The following is a 15,322-nucleotide window of genomic DNA, read 5'->3' as shown; positions in this document are numbered from 1 at the left end:
ATGTTTCTGCTGTTATAATAAACATTTGATAGGGTCTCGAATATAAAATATGGAAGAAATTTTTAGAATTGCTGTCATATCACGAGGAATTATTTACTATATATTTTTTTAATGATTAATATAATTATAAATATTTATATAAACAACCCGGTCGAAGGCCAATAAAATTCAGTAATTATGTGGTTTCAAAATTAGTCCATTAAATTTAGGAAAATCGGGCAGTTCACAGTTTTTGCAAAAATGTACATCAGCCATGGGGCATGCAGCATTTTTTTGTGCTCCATACGGTTATTTTTCATTGAAGAATGGAAGGTAAGTGCATACATTTTTTTGTTTGATGAAAGTAATAAAAAAACCACTTATATCTTTAAATGTAATGTTTCTAAACACATATTAGTAGATTTATGTAAAAAAGGTGGCATGTGTTATTGCTGCAAACTGCAATGGAATTGCATAACCCAAAGCCAGAGTGCATACAGAATTTTAAATTTCTAGGTCACAGCAGTTGGACTTCATAAACTTTTAAAGGTCGCGACAATCATTTAATTCATTCATGCCTCTTTTCAGCTTCTTTTCTTATCTAATAATCAAGAATAAATAATTTAATCCCTGATACCACCCAATGACGCTGTATGCCAACCATATCATATTTTTTTATTGACATTTAACAATGCAACATGAATTTCAATTATGTGTATATTATGATTAAATGAACCAGCAGATTTTGTGGATTGGTGAAAGTTGGGTATATTCAAATTTGTGGCAAGTGAATTGACAACCGTTTCCAATACACATAAACAGTAAGATTAATAGCTTCTGATAAGATAAATTTTGCCAATTAAAATATGTGTCTTGCACAAAGTCTGCTCATCACGTGCTGTGAGCACATGAACCTATTTATACACAAACTGGTGTTTATGTTTCAAGAAAACGTTTATCAGTACAGCGAAACAAAATTAAAAAAATTCAAATATGATATTGTATGAAATTATTTATTTGTGGCACAATTTTACTTTTTTTTCTCTGTTTATTGGGGCATTTTATTTAATGATATTAAACTTTGCTCAAAAAGGAGACAAGAGCATTTTATAAATTTTTTACATATTTTGTTACGTGACAAACTACTCAAACAAAGAAAAAAACCAAGTATGCAGACATCCGTTGTAAAAGTACACACCTGGTACCTAATTATTGTCTAATTATGCCTAATAATTATCTGATACATTTCGATTTCCCTTATCATTTCAAATATTTTAACGATTATATTATTATCTAGCATTTTCACTTGTTCAAACGTTACATATCTTTTTTGAAATCAGCAGAAACATTTTCCGAATAACTTCAATGCTTAGTGGTACGTTTATTTCCCTATTAAAAACAAAACAATAGCAAACATTTGATTTAGTAAAAAAACATTTAATTTTCAGTAGACTATAAATTTATTTATAAAGTTTAAAGTCAAATGTTGTGTAATTGTATTAGTTATCAAAAAATTGCCATAAAAAAGTTGTAGTTTGCGAAATATGCAATATTATTTTCTGATTGACAGCTTAATCCTTGTATTTGTTTGTAAACATACATTTACTTACTTAATTCAAAAAGATATATTATATCTTAAAGGGGGCAAGGTGGGTCAAAGGAAACATTAAAAAAATTTTATAATAAAGTTTGTTTAATAACAATTTTATATGATTTTTAGGCTTTGACAGCAAATTCCACATCGCAAATTAAAAAAAACCTTCTGTAATGTCTCGTTTTCAAGATATGCATAGCCTTCATAATGATTACCAGCCACGTGACCAATAATTTTATTTTATTTGCGTTGGTAATTAAATTTCGGTAAAATAAAAAATTAAAATACAAAATTCTGGAAACGTTCAAAAAATTTTATAATAAAGTTTGTTTAATAACAACTTTATATGATTTTTAGGCTTTGACAGCAAATGCCACATCGCAAATTAAAAAAAACCTGTAATGTCTCGTTTTCAATAGCCTTCATAATTATTACAAGCCACATGACCAGTAATTTTATTTTCTTCACGTTAGCAATTAAACTTCGGTAAAATAGAAAACTAAAATACAAAATTCTGTTTCACCGGCTGAAGATGGTTTAATTTTTCACAAGATTTTATTCAACGAATCAGCCATGGCATTATCTCGAGTGTAAACGCAGCGGTTAGTCATTGTTCATTGTAAACGAATGAATAAAATTGATGACACCAAGATTTAGGGAATTTTCATTGCCAGTACTAATCGTACAATGTTGGATTGCCTATGCTCAGTGGTCATGTGGGTTGTAATCACTCAAGAAGGCAGGGCATACACGGGAGTAGTTTTGGAAGCGAAATAAGTAAATTTCACGTGTTAATATTTTTCTCTCTCAAGATATTTCAATTTAGACTCAACTATTATGAAAGAGCACTCAAGGTTTTACAAAAGTGTGTTCTTGCTGCTTGTCATTTCCAGAAAAATGTCAAAATCTCGTATCATTAATAAACGTGTGACAGGAAGTTATTTTTGAGACAAATATATAATAATTATAATAATAATAATAATGATAATAAAAAATTATATCTCATATCGCTCATTCTAATCGCAAGGATTATAATAAAAAATTAATAAAATTAAATATTATTTCTGTCTTCATATGTGTTTTTTTGCAGTTTGATAAACTATATCCTTTCGTTAATTTTTAATACCTTGAATCTTGAAAACGCAACGTTTCTAGACAAAATTTTCAAAGGATTTTTTTTTTTATTAATTCGAGACAAAGTTTGGTCAACCATATTAATCGTATCCCTTATATCCCTTTGCCATATTTTCTAATTAATTTTTGATGGTTTCCGACCAACGTATAATAACTTTTAGGGGGCCTTTTTACAACAATTTATTGTTGGGCAATCGAAACTTACGCTTGCTTACAAACTGCACCTTTTCAGATAAACATGGCAAAGCAAATCATGCACCGACTAATGAACTTTATGAAGTACTTCGTTAATAATGTGTCAAGGTTACACACATTAAAACTACCTACGATAATTCCCAGACAGACCTTCACTTTTGCCAGCTTTGCAATTTTTTTACACCGGTTACCGCGGATTATAAATAAATTACTATTTTTATGTTTCGCTGGTAATTCACAAGCGCAATTATTTTAATTATGTATGACATTTATATACCTGTGAAGTCAGTGATACTATTTATCATGCACGATAGCTTGTATTCTGAAAATTTGCACTATACTTTTTAAAAACTAGTTTGTCATATAACTCATTGATCAGGTTTCTGTTCACATCTCCCCCATTTATCGGTTTATACGGGAGATAAAAACCCATATGCATCTTGATTAAAATTGTTGAATAAATATGCATATATATTATGACTGTAGATGATCAGAAGGATTAGAACAACTCTGCTTGCCATGACGGTAGTGACTATCATTTTTCTTACGATAACCATACTGGTTAGCATACAAGCTAAACCTCTAGAGGGCAGACAATTAGAATTGCTCCATGTGGTAAGTTATTTTATTTTCCTAGTATAAGTCAATTATTTGTACAAATTTTGGCGTTTTCTTCAGAAATACCCATTTTAATAAATTTTAATGTATATTGAGATTAAAACCAACAGTTTAATTGATCTAGATATACCATTTCATTCAAGAGTAATTAAATCATACAAATTAAATAATTTTGAATATTATTTTTTTTTTATAACAGGAATTATGGAATTTGTAATTGAAAAACTGTAATAGCGATTAGATCAATACATTATGTCTTTTCTTATCAATATTCTACAAGGTGTCCCATTTTAATGTACCCAGGCTGCATAATTTTTTTAATTCGACCTTTCTAAAAAAATATTTTGAACAAAAGCTATCAGATCTCGAGGGGATCAAATTATGGTGACCTTGAAGTCAATTATCTAGGTCACTTCAAGGTCAACCTTGATTCTTTAAATGGAAACTCATATTTTCATTAGCTTCGTATTCTGCATGAAAATATACGTCATTTTTATATGAAACATTTTTCTTGAAAAGGCTTCCTATAATAAAAATATGGGTCTCCATTTGAAAAATCAAGATTTCCCTTGAAATGATCTTGATAATTGACATTAAGGATAATTTCAAGGTTACGGTAATTTGATCCCTCCAAAACTTGACAACTTTTGTCGGAAATATTTTTCACAATCCTGCTTATTTCTTGAGATATTGAGAATTAGAACGGAACAGTAAAAATATAGTGCACTGTCGAGTGAACGAAACCTTTTCAAAAAAATATTTCATATAAAAGTTACGTATTTTTCCCCGCAGAATACGAATCTGCATTAAAAAATATGGGTTTCCATTTAAAAAATCAAGGTTGACCTTAAAATGCCCTTGACAATTGACTTCAAGGTGAAATGAAGGTCACGATAATTTGACCCCCTCCAATCCAGATACTTGTTCAAAATATTTGTTTATAAAAGTCCAATTAAAAAAATTATGTGGCCTGGTACATTAAAATGGGACACCTTGTACATCAGTACTGACACCAACACAAAATTTGTTACTGAAAATATAATTTTAGGTGATGCGACACGGAATAAGGACCCCCGCTAGTACATACCCAAATGATCCTTATGTAAATCATACTTTTTATCCGGTAGGATGGGGGCAACTTACAAATGTAAGTACATAGCTATGATCCTTTACTACATATTTGAAAACAACAATTAATGTGGAAAATTTATTAATTTAAAAGCTAGAATATACAGTGCATTTAAAAAATTCAGCAATTTTAAAGATACGAAGCCAATTATATTATGAAAGTTATTGTAATTTCTCTATTTAGAATGCATTAAATGAAGAAAAAAATTGTATATTACGTGTGATATTTGTCCAAATAACACTTTTTTAATGTTTTTTTTTTAGATTTGCTACTTTTAGAGTCTATATCTAAAAACTGATATCAAAAAAAATTTGATTTTGATAAGATTAACAAATTTAAATTAGTGTAATACGAGTAGACAGTTTTATATTAGAAAAGACTAGGAACAAAAAAACATATGTTGATTTTTTGCAACCTACATTTTATTTCTCTCTCCTAATTTGCATAGATTTGCATTTTATCGAAAAGTAATATACTGGACAAAAAGTAGGTCATGCAACTGTATTCTTCATTATCTGAAATGCAAATTATTAAAAAAATACAGTTAGACTACCCAGCATTTGTTGGTACTAAAATATGTGCCTCACTTTGAACTCAATTCCAGGAAGGAAAGGTTCAACTCTACGACATAGGCAAATTTCTTAGGGAAAGATACGGAGATTTTCTAGGAAACCACTATTCGCCCGATCTTTACTACACGCAATCTACAGATGTAGATCGGACAAAAGCTAGTATGCAATTGGTAAATGCCGGTCTATGGCCTCCGGAAGAGACGCAGAAATGGGGCCCGATAGATTGGCAACCGATCCCTATTTATTCCGAACCATTGGATCAGGACATGGTAATTAAAAATATATTATCACAATATTGTCACACTTAGAAACCTTTGTGATTTCATATTTAAAGAAATCTACAGGGTGTCCCTAAGTTAATGCAACAAAATTTGGTCACAGATTCTTAAGACAAATTTAGGGGACCCGTATTTTTTATTTTTGTCAAGTGGCCCCCTCTTTTGTCTCGAATGCATATCGTGATTCGCCATTTTCCTCAAAAACATTGCTGCGTTTTACGAAAAAAATATCGAGAGCTAAAAATTTTCTAAATTCAATGGCTTTAACTAATAATTTTTAAAAAATTCAAATTTGTGACCAAATTTTCTTGGTTCCAAAGACAAGGGGCCCATGAAAAAGTGTCTTACGGGGATTCCCCGCCAAAAAGCGTAGCATTATCAGATTCCACATGTCATAAAATCCCTGTGTACCAATTTTAGTGATTCTCGTACAACAGGATTCTAAGATATAAAAAAGACTATTCTTAGGGGCAGATTTAAGGGTACTGTAACTCCGAAAGAAGGGGTCACTTGGCAAAAAATGTGGGTCCCCTAAATTTGTCTTAACCACCTTGTATATATAAATGGAATATTTCAATAAGAGAATTGTTTTTTATTCACATCTCATGATTTTATTTTAGTTATTACTGGTGAGGAAGCCATGTGCTCAGTATCACATTGAAAGAGACAAAGTAATAAATTCGGAAGAAGTAAAAAATCTGTTTAAGTACTACGAACCTCTCTTTAAAGAACTGACAGAAGTCACGGGGCAAAATGTCACAGATTTTGATGGTGTGCAAGATGTCTTCAGTACACTTCAAGCTGAGGTAATTTATGAGGTTTTTTTTTGTAGAATATAAACTGTTGTTCTGTCAAGCGTAAACCGTCTTGTTGAGAATTTTATTGCTATGTCAATTCAGAATTTTGATACTTTCATTTGTTTTTGGGTTTTTTTTTTTTGATATTTGGCATAATTTTTTCTAGTGAATCTACTGGGTGTTTCAGAGTTGAAGTGACAAAAGCCTAGGGGAGATTCTGTTCAGCAAAATATGTAAAAAAGTTCATCTGAATATGGGTCCACAAGTGCTTCGTTTCCGAGATACAGGGTGTTAGTTTTTTCGTTTTTTACTTAAAAATTGAGTATTAAAAAAAACACTAACCGATTTGAATGAAATTTTTACGGTTTCTTAAAAGAATTATCATACATTAACTGGACAAATTAGATTTGATGTAGTTTTTTTTTTTGTAGAAAAGAATTAATAAAATAAAAACGAAGTGAGACTCTAAAAAGATTCAAGGAGTCAATTGACACAAATGTACTATTTTTAGTGGGTTTATCTGAATAATACATAAAAACCGCAAAAAAACCTTGCTCGCTGGATACGCCCATGAAAATTCTGGATCAAATCTAATTGGTCCAATTGATGTATGATAATTGTTTTAATAAACCGTAAAAATTTCAATCAAATCGGCTAGAGCGTTTTTTTAGAAAACTCAATTTTTTTTTTAAATTAACACCCTGTATCTCGGAAACAAAGCACTTGTGGACCCATGTGCATACGGACTTTTTTACATATTTTTCTGAGCGGAATCTCCCCTAGGCTTTTGTCACTTCAACTCTGAAACACCTGGTATAGTTACGAAGTTATAAAGCAAACATAAATATTTTTGGAGTGGTGCCATCTAGTGTTGTCATTGTGTTTGGCAGTTGTTTAACTATAGTATTATAAAAATAAGGCGAGTGGTGTTCTCTGTACATGAAAAACATTACCCCCCCCCCCAAAGAAAGTCACATGAGGTTAGATCTGGTGAGTAAGATGGCCACTTCATTGAGCAATCCAGCAGTCGGGTAATTTTAAAATGTTTCTAGAAGAGTAATGAAATTTTGGATTTAACAATAATTGAACCATCTTGAATATCGAGCATAAGAACATGTCATGGGTTCTCCCTATTTCTAATAGTTCCTGAGATATCCCGGATCTACTGCTTTTTTTTTTTTTCAACATTTAGATGTGCTTGATGTCACTAATGTGGTTACTACATTTCAGGAAGCGTTCAATTTAACTTTGCCGGAATGGATCCAACAGTATTACCCCGACAGGATGCTGGAACCGACTACGTTTAGTTTCGTCCTAAATGCCTATAACGACAAGATGAATAGACTGAAAGGAGGTTAGTATAACCTTATGAGTCTTCAGACTACAAACAATACAGCTTTTAATGGACTTACAGGAGTCTTGTTGAAAAAACTACTAGAGGATTGGCGATCCAAGGCAGATGGCACGATATCACCATCGATTAGGAAAGCGTTTTTGTATGGAGGGCATGATTCTACTATAAGCAATATCATGAGTACCTTAAAAATATGGGATCCCCAAATTCCGGGTTATGGTGTTACGATATTGTTCGAGTTGTGGAAGGACTTGGCTACAGATAAGTATGGAGTTGAGGTATGTTTAAAATATTATAGTCAGACTACGAATCTGAAATTCTTGTTTTTTTAATCAAATACATAGTTGAGTTGCTAGACATATTAAATTAATCCAAAATAAACTAACAAAATTAAACCGTGAACAGTTTAAATTTAAGCAGAATTCCATCATGTTCTGAACACTTCCAAGATGCAACGAAGGTTAGCCACCACTGTTCCGTTAAAATGTCACCTTTGAAAGTGGATATACCAACGTCTGCACACCTGGTTGGTTATATTTTTAACCTAGTTTTCAACTTTATCGGTTTACAAGAGGGTGTTCGTAAAGTACCTTTGTGGGTTGCAAGCTTATAAAAGCTAAGCTAATTTATTTCAGTTCAGTTGTTTAGCTAGATTAGCTACCAAATTTCAAGTGCTGTGCTATAAAAATTATAATTGATTACTGCTTGTGTTTTCGCTAGATTACTCGTTAAGTAGTTTCATAGTTTATCTTATTTAAGACTTAAATTTTCGTTTTTGTGAGACGGCGGGACTAATGGCTAACACCCACGCAACAAAAGTAACACACCAAAAATCAGTACGGTTGGTGATCTGAAAATTTGCTTTTTAATTATTTTTTTGTTTAAATATGAGATTTGATAACAATGCCATAGCCCAGTTGTCAATTGTGCATGAGCTGCGACTAAAGCATGTCACAGCGCATATAGCTTTTACAGAATTTGAATACATGTTTCTAAGGTTCTGTATAAATATGACCCCCCACTCCACGTTAGACCCTGTGTGTTTGTAAAGAAGTAATTAAAACACACACACCAATTTTTTGTCATCAAACATAACTTGGGCAAATTCTTAATCAATTTATTGGATGCAAAAGTGTTACATCGCACGATTTTTTGCAGATATACCTTAGAAATTCTACGAGCGTGCCTCCACATAAAATGACTTTACCTGGCTGTGATACTTTTTGTCCCTTGGAAAAGTTAGTGACGCTAACGAAAGACGTAATTCCGGAAAAGTGGGAAGAAGAATGCAAAACGAGTGACGAGACTTATATCGTACCACCCTCATTGGGTCCCTAGGCATCGACCGTATGACACTTTTTCAAAAGATTTTCGAAATATATTCAAATCGGCACAGTCTGTGATAAAATTAAAAGGATGCAAATCTTGACGGATAGTCAAGTCATAAATTATGGAATATTTATAAATAAAATCTATAAAATGCTGTAGAAAACTATTTTTAATCCTTATTTATTTTTGTTGCGATTAATGTCCTACAGATTTACAGATAAGCGATTAGTCGCTACTATTGGCCGCAATTGGCACTGCCAACTTAACGACATAATAAAAGATGAATCGCCAATGAATATTCCTAATTCTGAAGCTTCAAGTATCGGAAACATGATAAAGTGAAGGTGTTACATTGTTATTCGGAGATATTAACAGTTTATACACCTTACGATTTATTACCACAAATAGTTTCAGTTATATTAGTTAAAAAATAAAAAAATTCTCATTAACTAAGCAAATTTTACTTATTAGATCATTACGGTATATACATAGTTATTAAAATAAATTAGATAAGATTAACCTAGTTACTTTAAACGAGAATGGTACAAAAACATTACTTTACAATGTAAAAATGAATCACAATGAACGTTTGACAATATTTAATCGGTCCAACGGGTACCAAATAATTTCAAAAGAAATAAAACAATATTTTCAAAGAACTGGGAACAGAATCAATAGCCTCGCTATAGAAGCACAATTTGTTACTGTGTTACATTAAAATATTAAATCATGTGAATTGCATATTTTAAGTGTAACCCACGAATTTGTGTACAGAAATTACAAAGCGGTACTGAAAATTCACAATGGGCCTGTGTATGATTCCTCAAAGTAATAAAATTAAAGAAACGTTTTAAATTGACAGTCCGTTATTGATCAGTACGAAAAATACTTAAATACCTTAGCAGTCCGCCGGAGCTTCCGAGGGTAAGGGTGACGTGAATAAAATGTGTGACCGGGTTTTGGCAAAATAAACGACAATAAACGAAAATATCATAGACATGGAACCGATCGCTATGGTCATTTTCTCGTGGGCCGCCGACGGCCTCAAAAACATCCTGGCTCCCATCTCCCACCAGACAGATTCCGTCCAAGAGCTGTACAAACCGGAGGACCAGTCATAATCTAAAAAAAAAAAAAGATTTCTGAGTGAGCAATGTCTTTCCCAACCTAAAAAAAACTGTCGCTCTTTAGTTTACAGAGATAAAAGGATACACTGGAAGCAATTAACAACCACGTAAGGGGCCGGAGAAAATAAGCTAATAACTGAATCACTCATTTAACTTATCTCTAATTACTGACCTTCTATCAAGAACGCCGGACTCTTAGCTTCCGTCAAATTCATCGTAACCTTGTAGCACAGCGTAACGTTCAATTCGTATATACTTTTCGACATATTGAAATAGTGGAATGCCTAAAAATTACGACGGATTAGCGCTATCATTACTCGAAAGTTCGAAGGGGCTCACATAATTTCTCGGTTTGTTTGTACAGTTGATATCTCCCTTGCCCTCTACGATCCCCGTAAACCAACCGAGGGTTAAGGAGGTGAGTGTTGTGGCATAATTCGACACTCGATCCACCCCCACATACAAGCTACTTGGCGTTTTGGATAGTTTCTGTAATGGTATCATATAGAATGTATACAACACGGGGCGCATCTCAGTACTTACAATTTTTTGAGTCGCTGTGTGTATTTTGCAGTTGGGATCTTCTAAGTAGCAATGAAACATTTCGTCAACCTAGAAATTGTCAATATATACATTTTTGTTACCATTATTACCACCTGTTAAGGCCAGTTAAGTGATATCGTGTTTACATACTATAAAATAGTATTTTTTTAGTTTGTATCTGCAGAAAATTATATTTGATATGTGGCAGAATTTTTATCACTGAATCTTAATATTCATTTACTTAGTTTTATAAAAACAAAAATTCAAAACCTACAGATTAGTAGCCTAATTCTACAAAAGAACCCATATAGCTCAGTTTCCGTCATAAAGTAGGAATATAAAACATACAGAGCAGTTCCACTAACATAAAAAGAATTCACAAGCAATTTTCACCGATCTTTCTAATATTTCCCACGAGGCTCCGCAGATGTTGAGATTGCCGCCAGAATCATCCTAGAGACATCTACAACAGTACAGACAAGCAATGTTTCAATAAATTCACCTGCCCAGCCACCCAGATGAGACGATTGCCACCAAGGGTCCTCGGTTCCCTCGGAAGATGACGACAACCAAAAATTTTCGTCCCACTTTCCAAAAAGTTGCGAAAATCGCAACATCTGCGCACCCATAAAAGACTTTAGGGTCGACATTAACAGAATCAGTTTCAAACCCAACTTCGAACCCGTCCGTATTCACCGAGGACACAGTTTTTCCGATTCTAAAATTTCTGGAAATAAACCGGATCATGTGTCAAGCCGCCTAACAAAATCCACCCGGCCAGTGTGCGAACGCCTACCCAGGTTTTCCGCAGTTTATTAACCAGAGCATGTATCCCTGGCCAGAGCGTGTACTCGACCGAACTTCAAAGATTTATATTTTATAGCAATCACCGCATTGCGTACACTGCATTATTATAAACATAAGTAAATAAATAAAGCTTGTGAATTTTTAAACCACATTTCGAGTTATAATTCTCCAAAAAGTTACCAAACCAAGATTCCATGCTGCAATTCGTACACAATTGTCACTCTGTCAGTTCATATAAAGCTTCTAAAGCTTAGCGTATGGGCACTCTAAAGAGGCCGTACACTATCAAACTCAAGTGCTTTAGCCAATACAAAGACAGTGATTTTCTGTTACACAAAAAATTTACAGTAATACAAACTTTTATTAAAATAAAGCGCAAGTGTTCACAGTGCTTCTTAGGCCTCCGAAGCAAAATTAGAATTCGCAATGGAGGAGCGAACATATCTGTGTCATCCCCTGATGTCCGTCATGGTGAACGTTAAAACGGAAACGTTAGAGATACTTGGGAACCCTCTCGTTAACGAGCAGGTGACTAGCGTTCCAGCACCTCAGATGAAAACAGACTCAGACAGAAACGCTCCATCCAGACCCATTATGAGAATTTATGACCCTTTAAACATGCTAAGAGGAGGTAGATCAACTCTATTGCAAGCTACTCAGCCTGAACAAAATCCGCGTCACGGCGCCCAACGTAGGGCTACAGCAGAAGATAGATAACTGACCTACCTAAAGCCGTGACAACATTTAACATAATGTGACATATATTTACAGGTTAAATCCCACCGACAGAGAAAATCATATCTAGCTTATAGATACTGAGAAAGAACGAAACATTTGAAAGCAGCCGTACTGAGAACAAGATTTAGAAATTTCCTTGTTATATTTTTGGGCCACCACTTATTCACTACTTTTGTGAACAGTGTCAGCTCTTAAACTTACAAAATGACAGAGTAATGAATTTTTAAAGACACGCTAAAAATTTTCCGATTATTCCGGATTTTCTTCGTTTCTAATTATCCAGTCAGATCGAACGACCTCGCGTTTTATTCGTATTTCGATTCTCTACAAATTGTCTCTATATCATTCAGATTTCTTTATTAGTTTAGGTTTTATAAGCAAAAAACTAAAAAAAGCGTTTTTTGCATAAAAATGTTTATAAAAAATTAATTAATGGTAAATTCGAGTGGGAAACATATAAGCATATCTACAGACTGTCACAGTCCGTTTGCTACTACTATTTCTGTCACAAAATCACTGATTTAATGCTCTATTAATTGACCTAATAAAAAAGATATTAAAGTTTAAAAAAGACAAAACCACCAAACAAAACAAACATAAAATATAAATTTTGATCAAAATAGCTTACCAAAACTGCATCAGTCGCCACTTCTCCAGAGTAAGTATTTCCTGTGATAGTTTCGTAGACGCTTTTTGCTACAATTTCCGATATATTAACAATAAACCGTTGGATACTGTCTTCTGGGATATTAACTTGACTTTCCGAATCGTAGTACTTGTACCCTATATTAGAAGCGTTATCATATACGGAATTATAGAAAAAGTTGGTGTAGCTTCTCTCGTGGTCTGCAATCACCAATCCGGGAAAATCTGAATTATTTCTCAAAAACGAGTGCAGCGAAGACGGCGGTAAACTCAAAGGTACATTTTGGAAATGTACGTAACTTCCGTTATAATTCAGTTTATTGTAAAAACTTTCTATCTGGAAAAAAAAGTTTTACTTACAAATTAACGAAAACTAATTTATTTACCTCTGTAGTTGGCTTTAAGTAGTGTACGAAAAGATCCCTGCTGTTACCCAACTGACTTAACTCGATAAACAAACTAATATTCTCAGGCCTTATTATAGGTAGTATATTATTATTGTCCTTTAAACCTTTAATCGGGAAGTTTCCTCTCTCCATATCGTATACCATCCTTTGAGATCCAATATAGTCAAATGTTTCTCCATTAAATAGTATGAAAAGAATATTTTTTTTGGCTGAAATACAAATTTACAATTATGAAAATATTAAAAATAAAACAAACGGTATAAAAAAATAATTTACCAGTTTGTATGTTTTCTTCGCTCAACATAGATTTCAATAGTTTTGCAGTGTACAATAACGTAACGATACCCGTCACTGGATTGTTGGCACCTGAGGTTTTTTCAAACATTGATGTAGTGTCCATACGGGTCGCAATAACGATATATTTGAAGTCCGTTATGGGTTTTGTTTCATTCCTCCTTGGACCTTTGACAAGGGGATATAACGTGGCCCATACGTTGTTGTCGCCTAATGGATCGCAGAATGTTATAGGGTTTAAGTTTGTTATGATGTTTGACCGTCTAAAATTACATACAGTATAAAATTTGTGCCATAAATAAATTCCTCTGTTACACCTACCGTCTGCAAGTCTGAGAGTTTGTTGTGGCATACATAAAGGATTTTAGTTCTAGTGAGCAAAGGGATCTGTCTTTGTGATTGTCATAATCAAAGTTATTGAACTTCTCGAAACACTTTCTCATTTTTTCAATTTCCTCTTCGCTTTCTACATAAAAAATTGGAAATGGAATATCTCTATATATTAAGCCAGTACCGTAAGGGTTCCAAGTTGAGTTTTTGCTACAAGTATTCTCTAAACTTGATTGAGGATTTGGGCATTGGTTCTCATGTGTGAAGCTGTTCAGTGTTTCGTTATTTGGATGCAGTATCAAGCCAGATATCTGTTGACTAGTTATTAATTTATCTACTGTTTCTATGGTTAAAAATCTTGTTGGAAGGACTGGTACATACGGACCGGATATTCCTTTGCTTAGAATAAAATTCAAGTCATCTAAATCTCTGCAATAGTGAATGACACCTGTAGAACCTCCCCTTTTAGCTAAAAAAGTATAAATAGAATTGAAATTGTAGGAAATAGATTGCAGATGGAATAAATGATAAAAAACCACAATCTCTTGTTTATTTAAATTATATCAGTGTTACATCTAAAATCTATAAGCAGAAACATTTTTGCCTGAATATGTTTAAGTTACTTGTAATAATAAAAAGAAACTTACATGTACATCCAATTTGATGAGTGGAATTTAATCGTCTATAACAACCTTTTGTACCAATAATGTTTTCATACATTTTATCTTTGGTTCTTTGACTATGTACTGAGAAATAAATTGAGTAATATTAACAAAGGAATTGCTTACATTTTTAGTTCTTACCTAGTCCCAGTAATAAGTGAACTATAATAAAATTTAATAGAAATCCATATTTTATATCCATGATTCACTTTATTTACTTAGTTACCTATATATCAATAAGTCTGAATCTCAAATTCTTGACTTTCAGCGTAATATTAAACTTGTATTTTTTAAAAATTATTACTATTTCCTTATTTGTCATTTACAAATATTAAATATAACTGAAGCAACTTTTATTTTACATTTTTCTCAATTTACGTACAATCTAAAGTACAACTAAAAAAACAAAGTTGACACTTGACAGTGACAGATCATTATTTAATCAAGATGACCAACATTGAGAAATGAGAAATCCCAGACGAGTCGTAAAGCCTCCCATAGATCAATTCTAGACCGCGCCATTATTCTATGGCTAGAAATTGGCCTCAATGATTTGGGATCGAGGGGGATTATCCCTCTTTATCCTGCCTCATCTCGTGTAGGCCTGGACAGCCTTCGTAGGTGGGCCCCATCCGTCGTCTACCCCGACCGCAAATGCGGCCGGTGTAGGCGCTTTGTGGGACCTCCTTTTGTCCTGGCTGGGCCCCGCCGGCTAGGGCCCTTTCTTCTGGCGCTCTTCTTGCTTCGCCGGCTCGTCTGTGTAAACCCCGGGGGTAGTGTCATGTTTATG

The 15,322-nt window shown here is 33.3% G+C and overlaps 2 protein-coding genes across 3 annotated transcripts; one reads left to right on the top strand and one right to left on the bottom strand.

Moving 5' to 3' along the window:
• Positions 1-201: 201 nt before the first annotated feature.
• On the top strand, positions 202-9,133 carry LOC108903873 (prostatic acid phosphatase-like). 2 transcript variants are annotated; one of them, XM_018706209.1, is made up of 8 exons: positions 202-312; positions 3,389-3,517; positions 4,569-4,667; positions 5,254-5,490; positions 6,120-6,305; positions 7,527-7,650; positions 7,711-7,928; positions 8,809-9,133. In XM_018706209.1, exons 1-8 carry the CDS (start codon positions 241-243, stop codon positions 8,986-8,988), a joined length of 1,245 nt encoding a protein of 414 aa, XP_018561725.1. In that variant the 5' UTR covers positions 202-240; the 3' UTR covers positions 8,989-9,133. The 2 variants fall into 2 exon arrangements, with proteins under 2 accessions (XP_018561725.1, XP_018561726.1); XM_018706210.2 differs by lacking the exon at positions 202-312 and adding an exon at positions 693-800.
• Positions 9,134-9,418: 285 nt separating this feature from the next.
• LOC108903872 (nicastrin) lies at positions 9,419-14,949 on the bottom strand. The gene is made up of 10 exons (XM_018706207.1): positions 14,674-14,949; positions 14,518-14,616; positions 13,862-14,339; positions 13,523-13,803; positions 13,226-13,455; positions 12,823-13,176; positions 10,650-10,718; positions 10,446-10,595; positions 10,279-10,390; positions 9,419-10,101 (listed from the first exon to the last, which is right to left on the bottom strand). The coding sequence occupies exons 1-10, from the start codon at positions 14,732-14,734 to the stop codon at positions 9,878-9,880; spliced, it is 2,058 nt and encodes a 685-aa protein (XP_018561723.1). The 5' UTR covers positions 14,735-14,949; the 3' UTR covers positions 9,419-9,877.
• Positions 14,950-15,322: the final 373 nt, after the last annotated feature.

The sequence above is a fragment of the Anoplophora glabripennis genome, unplaced genomic scaffold (genome assembly GCF_000390285.2).
Source record: "Anoplophora glabripennis isolate ALB-LARVAE unplaced genomic scaffold, Agla_2.0 scaffold49, whole genome shotgun sequence".
Taxonomy (NCBI): Eukaryota; Metazoa; Arthropoda; class Insecta; order Coleoptera; family Cerambycidae; genus Anoplophora; species Anoplophora glabripennis.
This window is presented reverse-complemented; position numbering and strand designations above follow the sequence as displayed.

What these genes read in the sequence shown, in the direction of transcription:
- LOC108903873 (XM_018706209.1), top strand. Translation starts at nt 241, where the DNA reads ATGTACATCAGCCATGGGGCATGCAGCATTTTTTTGTGCTCCATACGG. An exon ending in AACCATTGGATCAGGACATG is followed by an intron (nt 5,491 to 6,119) that starts GTAATTAAAAAT and finishes ATTTTATTTTAG; the next exon opens with TTATTACTGGTGAGGAAGCC. An exon ending in GATGAATAGACTGAAAGGAG is followed by an intron (nt 7,651 to 7,710) that starts GTTAGTATAACC and finishes ATGGACTTACAG; the next exon opens with GAGTCTTGTTGAAAAAACTA.
- LOC108903872 (XM_018706207.1), bottom strand. Translation starts at nt 14,734, where the DNA reads ATGGATATAAAATATGGATTTCTATTAAATTTTATTATAGTTCACTTA. An exon ending in ACTTAAAGCCAACTACAGAG is followed by an intron (nt 13,177 to 13,225) that starts GTAAATAAATTA and finishes TTTTTTTTCCAG; the next exon opens with ATAGAAAGTTTTTACAATAA. An exon ending in TCCGGCGTTCTTGATAGAAG is followed by an intron (nt 10,102 to 10,278) that starts GTCAGTAATTAG and finishes TTTTTTTTTTAG; the next exon opens with ATTATGACTGGTCCTCCGGT.